The sequence below is a fragment of the Stigmatopora nigra genome, chromosome 14 (genome assembly GCF_051989575.1).
Source record: "Stigmatopora nigra isolate UIUO_SnigA chromosome 14, RoL_Snig_1.1, whole genome shotgun sequence".
Classification (NCBI taxonomy): Eukaryota; Metazoa; Chordata; class Actinopteri; order Syngnathiformes; family Syngnathidae; genus Stigmatopora; species Stigmatopora nigra.
Window position 1 is genome coordinate 5756525 of NC_135521.1, and position 13338 is coordinate 5769862.

Consider the following 13338-nt stretch of genomic DNA (forward strand, 5'->3'; position numbering starts at 1 on the left):
TCCACTGTCATCGTGCTGAGCCAATCACTTGACTTAAGTGCATCCATTTTTGAGGGATCATCTTTCTCTTACACTGGAACAAAAAATGTCGTAGTAAAATGTCTATTATTACCATTGCTTTTACTTAAAGTGTTGAAAATATTGCTGTGAATAATTTATTTTTGGCTGCCGTGATATGGTATATGATAAAATGATCCCAAAAGAAAAACTTTGGGGTTGACTGCATTAGGGTAAGCGGTTTATAATATGGATAAATAGATATATAAATATACATCTTTTCACTTTACTTCACTGGCAGATAGTTTTTCCTTCTAAGCAGCTCGTTATACTTATCAGGGTTGGAAGAGAAATGAGATAATCAGCTGGAGTTTGAGGATTCTGCTTTGAAGAGGCGTGTATTTAAGCACAGGGCTTGCACTCTGGTTGGGTCTTGGCAAGGTCACGCTGGATTACCGGAATTATACCAGATCATAACATAAGAGTGTTACATTTGATGGCAATCAAATTTCAGCCTTCCAATTTAGTTTGCACACTATTGCAAATGAGAAGTAGCACTTCCTCAGCATGTTCTTTCTATGTTGCTGTGTTCTTCTCATGCTTTTCCACTTGATTTAAGTACTTGTGACAGCGCTAAATGAGCTTAATCTACAATGTTTATTTGGATTTTACCCTATAATCAAACAATTGCCCCTAATTTAGACGGGTATTCATGGTAATTAATAGATAGAATAAGCTTGACTTTTACTGGAACAGAGGAGGTTGATCGTAATTATGATCGCCTTTCAGAATCAAACCTCTTTGTCTTACTTTGCCTCATGAGCATTATCCACATTAATGGAATAGACCTAATTCATTCTCTAATAACATTATGATCACCTACCTTGTTGATGCAGTTAGTTACACCAGAGTCAAACTTAAAGAATGATACTTGTTCTCTCTGTCCATATGTGAAAAATAAGGAGAAGATATTCCCCACAGTACGTTGTGGAGGGTGTGAACTTGAACGCATTTGTATTGGGTGTGATAGTGAAAGCTCAGCTCTAGCACTTATATTGCAGTACAGTGTTGTTTTGTTTTTAGCCTGGCGTGACACGTGTGAGCGAGGTGTAGCAACGATATACATGTACGTATTTTACGGCTGTAAGACATGTCGGTTTTATCAAGAGAAGACCAGGAGTAACGTTTGTTGATGGAATAGCGTCAAAGAAAATACAGCTGAATAGTTACTGTGCAGTGGAAACGCAACAATAGTGTTTATTATATTCTTGACAAATGGGTAGCAACATGTGTAATGCCTGCATTGGTTATTATAGAAACTTTTCACTTTTGTAATCCATTACCATTGCATTACTCACTGTAGACTTTCTGAAAATATTTTTTCTTTATATAATAGTATTTTTTTTCCCAAGATAAAAAAATGGTACTCCATTTGTCCTCTAGCTATGTAAAATTGTTTTTGTGCTCAGCATTTTTCCAGCTTTGCTTATACCGTGGAGGGAGCACTATTTGGCCCACTCAGCCCCTCTGGCCTTTGTGTCCTTAATATGATATATTTTGAGTAACATCCTTTGTGACATGTAGCTTTCCAGTTGCTGATTTACAAAATCTTCCACTCTCAAATTGAGTAAAACAAACTGTGAAAATGTTAGTATTTGGTCAGAGAATGTGTCTGTATTTGCAACAAATACTTCTTTATAAGCTTTTGTTGGAAGTGGACATTCATGACAAGAAATCATTTGACCAAATATCGGTCATTCACCTAGCAAGCACTTCACTGTTACTCTTTTTAACTTTGGTTTTATGTACTATTACATAAGTAAGTAGTCTCCTGTTTCGTTTGATAGTACTTACCTGATACTTTCCACACGACTCAAGTGAATTTAAAATAAAAATGATCGAAGTGCATTAATTTTAAGGCTGCACAGATATTTTTTTTCTTTTGCTAGTCAGCATTTTATGTATGCTTGTAGTATGTGGGTCTTACTCCCTTTGGCATAAGATTTCAGCATGCTTTAATGAATTAGGCCAGTGAAGAATGTGTTGGCCTTCAATAAGTAACTGAGCGCAGTGGGAAAGCAACTTCTTCAAAGGCAAAGCGATAGACTTTTCTTCAATAACCTCGTTAGTGGCCCGATCTCAACACACAAAAAGCTTTTTTATGCCAACATTTTGTGAAACATATTGTACATTTACGTTATAACGTGAATAACATTTTAGCAATTTAATTTTAAATCAATTAATATATATGAGGGAAAACCAACGATCACACTGAACAAATACTTGAACTTCAATGCACTTTTCAGACTGCCCACAGGTACCGTATTTTGCCGTTTAAAATACCCAGGTATATTGAATGATTATTGTGACTATTATATTGTTATTGATTACTATATTGTGACACCCATGTGGCCTTGGAGGACTGCAGATCAAGTACACTGCAATGCAAAGTTGTAATGTGCAAGAATGTGTCTGAACAAATGGTAGCTCATCATAAGTATGAATTTTTTGTTTTGTTTTGTTTTTGTTTTTTCAGGAACAGGTTAACGAGGCTGAAAACGAAAACTTCTCCTGAGACCGAAAGTCTGGTGCTTCAATCCCAGACTGTGACCGTCCAATGTTGAAGTAGGCAATTCTCTGAACCCTAATACGACCCCACTTAAAATGTCCACTCCTCCATTATTCAAGGCGGGTGCTAATGAATCATTCCTTGAATAAACTAGAGATGTATAATTATTGATCCTCAATGTCAGGGTTGATTAAATAAATTACCGGTTACTTTATTCAGTATTATCATTTGTACTCCGTTTAAAAAGACTGTTCAGAAGGGAATTAGATTTTCATATTCTGGGAATGTATATGTGTCAATCCAAATACCTCAAGCGTGCCTTTGTTAACCCCTGCGTGGGTGATAAGGCATTTTATCACTGAGTGAGGGAGCACTACTTTAAAGAAAAGGTATACAAGAGCTGCCTCTTAAGTCACGACGACATCTTGTGAAGTTGCTATTATTAATCCAATACTGGACTGTTTCTAAAGTTCTGCGGTTCCCATTGCAGACAGAATGATGAACTTGCCGACTGGAGCTTTTTTTTTGCTGGGCTATCGTACTATTCCATCACTATAGGAGCTGCCGACTATGACAACTCTCTTCAGAGGGAGGGCTTCTCTAATCACAGCAAGACATAAGCGTCTGGCTGCATTCCATTCATCAAGATGAGTAATATGCTCAAATATTTGGGCAAATAGACATACATGCAAAACTAAAATAGGCTCGTATTGCTGTGCAAGAAATATTACATCTCCAGACGGTAAAATTTACATCTATTGCTTGATTGATTTACCGGTGAAACTTCAACCGCCATCTATAATAACCATGCACGCACAAGTACAAAACAGAAGAAACATTCATAATAAATCATTTTGTCAAGCTTGGTCACTTTTGTTCCTCCTACAAATCCTGCATATTTCTTAATGGGGATTAAAATGTCCCCAAATTGTCAGTGTCGATGCACCTTCATTTCTCTGAAATGATGTCTGCTTGATGTACTTAGACAGTTGTGAATAAATTGCAGTCAAGTAATGCTCATTTTTTTTCCTTTAAGATGCAATTATTCTATAACACACAATTGATTAATGAAATGAAGATGCGTTTTTGCAAAAAAAAAAAGTATTTTCTTGTAACTTTTCAAAAGTGCAAAGCTCCCACTCATGGTGGCACCAGCTGTGGGACGACTGAGATGATAGTGGGGTGAGATTTAAGGATCAGTGTGACCTTCTTAGTAGGCTGAGAGCTTTGTTGGCATGGTATGTCTCAATCAGATTTATCATTGCTAGAGAGAGCCAATTACTGCGGTCATCATGTCGTCCTTCAGGAGTCCTCTTGATGAAATGAAATGCATTACAGTATTCTTTTGCCAGTGTTTTTGTATTTTCCCTTTGCTGATCCCCCCAGCTGGAGTGCTAATAGTCATGTCAATAGTAATTTTAGAGCATAGTGCTTCACAGAGTAGCTGAGGAATTACATCTCTTTGTCTTCTGAGCTATTCGAGACAAAGTCCTTTTATTGTGACACCCGTGTGGCCTTGGATGACTGCAGATCAACTACACTGCAATGCAGAGTTGTAATGTGCGAGAATGTGTCTGAAAAAATGGTGGCTCATCATCAGTATGATTTTTTTGTTTTGCTTTTGTTTTTTCAGGAACAGATTAATGAGGCTGAAAACAAACAAGATAATTCAGGTCCAGCCATGTACAAAGACTCCAGAGCAAGCAGAGTCACAAGTAAGAAGCCATGGTGCGTGTTTTTTTTCCTTCTTCTGAATGGTTCTGCATGTAAACCTCAGCTTTTTTTTATGAGTAATAGAGATAGGGGTTGTTTTATGTAAGTACCCAGTTAGGACTCCTTGTACCATGCTGACCACAGTTCACTTTTCACTAAATGTTGTGGCTTTTCCGGGCGCTCTCAAGACTATTTTTCAAAAGAATGTTATGGGGGAAAAATCTGGAAAAAATCTGGTGTCTATTTGGAATCTCCCTCCCGGAAAGGAGATGGGCAAGGCTCACAGTATTTTTTGTTTAACCGAGAAACTTCATTTATGTAGTAGTTTAAGTTTCACTTGACTTGGGTGCAAACGATGTTTGATATAATATATTATTATTGTAGTCCTTTGTAGAAAGTACTACATTACACACTTTCGTGTTTTGTGGGAGAAAAAGAAAGAAAATTGGTCTGAGACTGAGACAGATTGAAACAATGAGTATGAAGACTTTAAAGGCGCCCTTTCGTTGTTCGTTGCTAGATGACTGTGTCCTCTCCCATTACTCTTACGCAACACAATATGGTGGCGGTAATGAGTGCTCTGTCGGATTCGTGGCCTTTCCTCTTTCTCTTGCTCCTCTGCTAGTCTGCTGGACTGGCTCTCTTGTACCTCCTTGCTTTCTTCGCACTTTTATGCCATTTGCGTTCGCCGGGTCAGGTTTAATTAGCCGCCTGTCTGTTTGCACTGCTGCTAGGGAAAGGTAAGGATTTTATATTCATTTCAGGCGAGTCTACTTAATGCTGTTGAGAGTCCGTCTTGGTCGAATGTTTCTAGAATTCAGACAGTTGTTTGCACAACTAACACATTTTAGAAGGATTAAGTGTGTCATTAGTGGAAGTGCATAGGCTGACCATTTTTAATGGGATGAGACAAATTTATGTTTGTCTAACATTGACATTGACTTATGAAAGGATCCTGCATTTTATATCTCAATTGATTTAATTGTCTATCTCAATAACTATACCGGTACTATATCCCTCCTGATCCTGCTGGTCTTTTTTCTTAATGAGAATAAACTAGTTTCTTCATGTTGTTTAGCAACGACTTCCCATTCCAAAAATGACTTATTTGATGGTATCATCGCAATTTAAAACTAAATTCACATGCAGGTAGGCCTCATTTCCCCAAAACTCTAAATGGGTTATGCAGTGTAGAAAATAAATAAATGGTTAGAGCAGCTTTAAAATGTGGGCAGTTTGAGTCAGAAATAGGTTATTGCTGTTTCCATTTAGTTTTTCTGATGTGAAAATATTCCAAATATGAACACCCAACAGCCTCCTGCTATGGACTGGCACAAGTGATTTTTGCACGGCCAAATTACACAGCTGCATTTTGTTTGTGTCATAACATTTGAACAGCTTGGTTATACTGCTGCAGGAAGGTTATCCACAAAGCAATAACGCTGTCGCACATTTCTTGGGCTATGGGTTATCAGCTGTTGCGCAGTCTTCTCTGAGATCCATTTGCATCAATATTCATGCTTGGGGACAACTTCCCCAGGAAGGGCTGTCCTCCTTTTAGGATTTCGCCTAATCCTGCTTCCAGAACAGATGCTGTTGTCATCGTAGAGCTGGAGCACGTCCCTGGTCTCTTTCACCGCAAAAAGGGGGGCAAACACCGTGCCGCAGCTCAGCCTTTATGGCGCCTCGTTACTGCGCCACAAGTCATTAAATTGCACCCGGGTCGGGGCAGTGTGCCGGACACTAGGAAACCTGTTTAATGAGATGTGACTTAAACCGAGAAGTCACCTCAACCTTTTCCTCGTCTGGATGGTCTTCTCTTCGCCATCCGTCAATGTGCGGGGGACTTGAAGAGGAAAGAGTAGGCAATTAGATAAGGAAGGATTTAGGATGATAGAGGTCAAAAGGAAACAGATGTGCATTTGGCCACGGATCCTATCAGGGCAATCTCATTTTTCACAGCAACAAACACAACAGTCATCCATCTGAAAATCGGGCTACAACAAAATACCACTGCAGTTGGTTTGAAATGTGTAGAACCTTTCTCAAGGCCCACCCCCTCTTGCTCACGTAGAGTGCTTTGGCCAGCGTAACTACATATAGTATGTTTCTTCTGCTGTATTCTGTAAAGTATAGTGAGTCAGCCCTGCCATCTGTTTGTGTACTTCCATTTTCGAGCAAGCTACTTATTTATAAAACTCAAGAGTAAAACAACTCCAATCACTATTTGATGATTCAATGCAGAGGTGGAGCATATGGAGGAAGTGGAAAGGAAGGCTTTCTGAAAACAATCCATCTCATGCGTCAAGATTTCTTAACCCTTTGAAAAGTGTAAATTGCAGTACAACAAAAAGAATCCTTGGAATTAAGTCTCAAGGGTCCTGTACATTACACTCTTCAACACTCTACACTTTTCAACTCGCGGTAAGATGCATGACAAAGCAGTAACGGCGGAGGTAAGGCTGCCCAAATTTGGCAGGAGTTGCTAAGCAACCGGACAGAAATTAAACTGGCACCTTTACCTGGTTTGGAGGTGAAGTTCACTGACTTTGATTACAATGAGCTAGGAGTGAAGAAATTGTCTTTTATTTTTTCCAACATAGCTTTTCCTATTGTTAAAATGTTAAAACCTAACATCTCTAACCGGCGTGGTATATTCCAAGTATCATCTGAAACACGCTGTGCCCTCTTCACTGTCATGGTAAAGGATTTATACATTAGCGCTGCACACCAAATGCCTTTCTGTTGTCACACTGACATCACTGTGCTACTGTCTCTTCTATTAGAGTTGTTGTTAGAGAACTCAAGTCAAGCGCATCTATCGCAGCAGTAGACACTTCATCCGCGCCAAACTCCATCGTGTCACCCCACTTCTTGGCATACACAATAAATAGGTTGGCCAATGGTTAACTGGGCTGCATTAAGAGCAATGGAAAAGGAATTTGTCAAAAACTAATTGGCGGAAGGAATACTACTTTTTGTCTTGAATTTGCCATCTTGCAATGTACATTTTTTTGGCATATAGGTTCATATGTTTCTGGTATTGCACAATATCCCAGTACCAAGATCTTTGATGTTAAAAAGCATGAAGCAGCCTTTTTTTAGTGCCGTCTAAAAAAAAATTGCGACAGCTCTGTGTCATAATGAGTCATACACTCAAAAGTGACTTAACTAACATGGAGCTTATCTGCTGACAAGGGAGAAATGCTTTTTTTCAGTGAATGTGTGCAGCTGTGCCTCTCACGGAGAAGCAAAATATGCAGAATATGATGGAAAAACAACATAAAAAACACTACTAATGGCTCGTTAGAATACAACTAGGATGCTGTAAATGGCAAAGCATCTCGCTGACCAACATTCACGGTTATGTTACCAATTAAAAGAATGACAGGTTGGGTCACATTTCAAACACTTCCCTTCTAGTGGCAGTTAAATGTGAGTTTATTATTATTTTTTTTTTTTAATTATTAGCTATTTTGCCTCTAAAAGATAGTTGACAAGGTATTTGTGGCAGTGTAAAGCACAAAACAGCCTCCAGCAAGACTATATTGCATCATTAGCAATAAAATACCGACATTGGCTTGACATAATGGCACAAATGTAGTTTTTACATCATAAGAATTCAAATTGAAACAAGTAGAAGAATACAGTGGAATGCTTTCGTATTATATGCGTATGTATTATTCAGACATTCCTGTGAGTGAACGGTAATATTTGTATAGTTTTATCATTTTCTTCTGAAGGACGTCATAATATTTTCAACTCATAACAATAAAACGCAATTGACAGTTGATTTTTATACTTTTATTTGGCAGTATTTTGTCTATTTGTTTGCCATCTCTCTCTGAATTCGCTCATTCTGACTTAAACCGGGTGGCACCAACAACCTCTGATGAACCTTAAAAGGAAGCGTTTATATTCTGAGTTAAATTAGCAGCCTGTTGGACTGTTTTTGCTACATTTAACAGGCCACACAGAAGGGGCGTTTTCCCCCAAAAAATCCAGACCTCACTTCCAAAGTGCCACTAGAATTGTATGCAATGTGTTTTTGGTTCCGTGTTTGCTTTCTTCCCCTCGAGTTAATCCTTTTAAAAGTGCACGTCATACGAAAAATACACCCGCGTCCATTGAATATATTTCAAAAGCAAAGGCTGTCTCCAAATTTTGTCAACTGCGTCCTCACGTTACGTTGTGATGTCTCTGAAGTCTTTCCAGGCACTCTCTCTGTAACAGCATGAGATGAGCCTTACATTTGCTTTGATTCAGTATCCTAGGGTTGTGTAAATAAATAAAAAAACATAATAATTCCATTCATATGACATATTTGTAATCTGTAAAATGTCTAGGGCGCCAAGACGGTTAAAGATGGAGGAAGTAGGCAGTAGAATATGACAAAACAATGCTTACTCATTTAAGTAAACTTTAGTTTACATGAGTATATAATTTTTACAATTTTTTAAAATTTTATTTAACACCCTTATTCCTTCCGGTTACTTACTAAAGCCAAGCAACGGATTAATTAAATTCCCATTATTTCTTATTACGGCTGAGTGAAGTAATTGGGAAAGAAAATGGGAAGTGGACTGTTGCCAATGCTTGACTGAATGAATTCAACAGTGGGAAAGAATACTTGAGAAGGGAACTAACCACATAGTAAATAGTGAGCCAAAGCTGAAATCTGTTACTTCCTTGGGAATCATTTCTAAACCACAGATCAGCACATTTTGAGTTTTTAGACTGATCACTTTTACTAATCAATTTTACTAAATTGTACATTGCATAAATTGTTACATTAGACACGACTGACCAGTCTATTCACGGTCTTTCCCTTTTTTTTGTTGGGCAATTACCAATCATGAATGAAAATAGGTACTTTGGCATCCGCATGCTGCAGATCCCCCAGCTGGCAGCTCGAGGTACGACACGCCATTGACAGCCTGTCAAAAGTTTTTAAACACTATCGTGCGTTTGATCAACACAGACAATGGTGGAAGTTTGTATTCCTTCCAATTTTGTCCAAACAATAACAGATTTCTGTTTCCATTTGACGCAGTGAAAGACCACATCCTGGTCTTTCTCTCACACATCGGATCTAAAGAATCCAAAGAGTTCAGTTATAGGGGGAAGGGCGAGCGTCTGTGCATCCTTCCCCTCCAGTCGCGTTAAGAGCCTTGGTCGTCACTCGCCTGACTCCCCCCTCTCTCTCTCTCTCTCTCTCTCTTGTCTCTCTCTTCTCTCTCTCCCGGTGGATGAGCACGGACTGAAACCGAAGCACGTCGTAGTCGTGAGGGCGGGACGAGCGTTTAAAACCGAGAGAGAGAGAGGAGGGGAGTAAGGGGAGGAAAAAAAGAGTCCCTTTCTGTTTGCGGTGTGGCTGCTGTGCTGTCATTGCAGCCCAGCCTGCCGAGCAGCGTGGACGGGAGCGACGGGGAGACGACGACCCTACGTCTCCATCCCGGGATTTATTGGCTGCAAGAGGACGGACACTCACAAAAAAAAAAGGGGTGGAAAACAAACCGCATCTCGGAGACACTTTGGACAATGTTTCTTTTGCAGTACACAGGTACACATTGACAACTTTTCAATGGTTTTGTTCTGGCGTGTCCCCTGGGTGATGTATGCGGGGCTGTAGCCGCTCTTGACTGCACCACTTCAGGGTGCGTTGATCGCTCTCATCCGAGATAGCCATTTGGTTCATCTGGCAACCTGTCTTTATTTATTAGTGTTTTTCCTTTTTCCGTGTCGCAGATGCGTTATGTTCTGATGATCCATTTTGTTAGCGCACTACACTGTGATCCTGATTGACACTGCAGCCTTCTTTTAATGCATCAAGTCTTGGATTCTTGGTAGATTTTTTCCACACCGTCCGTGTATCAGGTGTTGGTTGTCTGGTTGCAATGTGGTGCTCGCATATTGGACTCATTATTTACTATGCATGAATTGCCCCGATTATTGTTTGGTCTCACTGGATCTCATTAGCAGTGGTACTGTTTTGAAGTGCTCCCATTAACCTGCTCTACTGTGTTCGACTTCCTGTGTTAAGACTTTAGTAGACATCCCAAAGCGATTTTGGCAGGCAAACGCTTAAGGAAAAAGTGCTTCCCATCTGTCGTTGCTTCAGTAACTCTTGAATCAAGATTTCTCTTGGTGTTTGGAGCGAACTTCTCATTATCATTGGATCACAAAACATCTGTCGTTGTTTCAGTAAGTCTTGAATCAAGATTTCTCTTGGTGTTTTGGAGTCAACCTCCCATTATCATTGGATCGCAAAACATTGTTGGGCAATTACCTTTTAAGCAGAAAATAACCTCCATGTCAGTCTCGGCAATTAAGTGACCGGATTGGCAATTTAGACTTTTGGGGAATTTTAAGATGAACATTACTGCAGGATTCTTGGCATATTTCATTTGGCCTTGGTGGATTTGCTTTGCTCTACCTCTGAGACAGACATTTTTTTTTGTTTTCATTGTAGGCCACTTTAATAATACTCATAGAAATGTCCTAAAAGAGATTCCAGCTGGGGTATTCCTTTTTCTTATTATTTTTTAATCTAACCCTAATCTACTCAAGACATCCCACAGCGTTTTGGCCTCTAGGCTTTTTGGAAAAGTTGAGTGCTGCTTTTTAATTGGTGGATGAGAGACAAACGGATCCATTAGTTATCTTTTGAATAAATATTTCAAATGCGTTAATACATTTGGATTTTATCATCACCTCTGTCATCCAATAGCATTTGAGCTCAAATAATGGGAGCTCTTGTTGAATTGTTTTACTGTCATTCACAACAATGTTTTTAACCCACATCTTTTGGAGTGAAGTGATTCAACTGTCTCCTTTGCTACCTTGAATGAACCTTTTTGTCCAAGTTTTTACAGTTACTACTTTTTATGACCTTCTGACTCTTTTCTTGGCCTGGTCTATTAGTGTGAATCTTTGCATTGCAAGTAATGATAAACTTACATAAATGTATGTTGCTTACAGGAGTAATAGCTTGAAAAGTGGTTCTTGTGTTTACAATTTTGGGGTTAATGTACACCATATGCCCCACTATCTTTTCGGTGAGGAAGGTTGTCATGCTCTGTGTTGTTTCACGGTTCTTTAACAGAACCTGGTTAGAAATGGATGGTGAAATTTCAATCACTTGGCTCAGTGTTCCTTTCCTCTTTTCAATGTAATCAAAGTGCACATTTTGACTTTATTGCTCTTACTTGTGGGAATGTCTTTGAATGTGTTCTCCTGCAATCTCGTGCAATTATACAACTGATGCTTGTCTAAGCAACCACTTGCGTGACAACACTGTGTTGTCATGTCATAGTTAATAAGAGCGGGCAAGGTACTATTTCATTAATTTTATTTTGAAACTCAAACAGATATTTTACTCTGTAGTTGCTTACAAGTTCTGATGCGCCTTATTCTGAGCACGGATTGGTGTCTTTTTGCTGCGGCGTCCGTCATAAATTGAAGCCTCACGTCCATGATTCAAAACGGAGCCACACGACAAACGCATTGAGTAGAATATGTACATTGATTCTAACATTTGAGTATTTCTCCAATCCTTAAGAGGGAATATACAGAAGCCACATTGTATATTTGACGCAACTTGCCTTGCTTTTCAATGCAATCAAAGCTCACAGTTATGTTTATTGCAGTTGCTTGCAGGAATATTTCTTTTCATCGCTACCGCTTGAATGAATAAATTCTCTGAGCGCCTTTGTGCACACAAGAGGAAGAGAAAAAGGCCCATTTTACCATCCATACTCTCTGATCCATCAGCATGCAATCAGCCGGCCTTTAATGGTACAAGGAAGAAAGTGGAGGGGGTTGTTGCTTTTTTTTTTTTTTTAAAGATGCAATGTGCTTGCTTGAGAGGGAGTGCTTAAATATTTATCTCTGGCAGAGGATGATAGTGCCGCAGAACAAATGAGGGCTGAATGCAGAGCAGACCACTTGCTCTAGCACGCTACGTCAGGAGACGTGAAAGCTTTGGGAATGTTGACAATTCTTTATTATTATTTGTTTTTTACTTGTGTTTTATGAATTGAATTGCGTCATTTACGTACGGTTATTGCCAAAACACAGTTATCCTGTTTATCAGAAATAATCTATTTTAATTCATGAAAAAAAACATGCACAATTTGATTTTTTTTCAGATGTCTAATTTTGGAGTAAATATGCTAATTAATATACACAAATATTTCCAAGAAGTCATTTTTTTCGTGCTTAAAAATTATTTTCTCCATTTCCAAAGGGATAAGACATTTTCAATTTGTGTTCTGAAGTACTAGCAACTATGTTATATGAATGCCAAGGAAAAAAATGTATAGAGAAGAGTATAACAGTAAAAGTTTGAAAGGTCCATTTTCTGTTCCACTTACCCTCCTCAGGGTCACATAGACGTGGACCGGTCACCAGCCAGTAGTAACATGCTGTCTGACTTTATGTAGTGTTAAAACACACATTCCCTATTTTATTCTTTTGGCATCGCTGTAAGAGTCATGGTGAAGCTGTTTATAGGTTGAACTGAAAAAGGAAAAAAAAACAACCCTTACCCCCTAGTGGAAATTTTAGCCATGATGTTAAATATTTACAATTGACTTGACAAAGTTGTTGAATCACATTGACTATTTGATTTGGATAAAATTATGATATATTGACAATGGGCCTTTTCGAGTGCATCACTTTTTTTGTAACCCAATTTATTGAGTTTTTAGGTCTTCATGCTTCTCGGTTTCTTTCATTAACTTCTGGTGAAAATTAATCTGGGTATTTTGAAGGACACGAGATACTGAATGGAGATAATAAATATAACTTGTTTAACTAGGCTTGTTTTTCAGAGGTTTAGAAAACTGCAGAGAACTGTTAAAATTAAATAGTTTGGTCTAATATGAGCAAATGGTCAACAGTTCAATTTAGAGTCATTCAGGAGACGCTGTTTATCCCAAAACTCTGAAGCATAAATACGACATATTCCGTGGACATGACTCACCAAGTCTCAGACTCAGTTGAGTCTCTGTGGCTACAATTAATCCAACTTAGGTATTCATAACATCCTGCACTTA

The 13338-nt window shown here is 38.8% G+C and overlaps 1 protein-coding gene across 5 annotated transcripts in view; it reads left to right on the plus strand.

The window, feature by feature from the left end:
• enox2 (ecto-NOX disulfide-thiol exchanger 2) overlaps positions 1 to 13338 on the plus strand; it is an 88786-nt gene that overhangs the window by 12121 nt on the left and 63327 nt on the right. The window contains exons 3-4 of one of the 5 annotated variants that reach the window (XM_077733225.1): positions 2534 to 2685; positions 4200 to 4294. In XM_077733225.1, the coding sequence (XP_077589351.1) occupies positions 4210 to 4294 (85 nt within the window). In that variant the 5' untranslated portion in view covers positions 2534 to 2685; positions 4200 to 4209. Of the gene's footprint in view, positions 1 to 2533; positions 2686 to 4199; positions 4295 to 9611; positions 9843 to 13338 lie in introns of those variants that run through there. The other 4 variants (XM_077733223.1, XM_077733224.1, XM_077733226.1 and 1 more) reach the window with 4 other exon arrangements.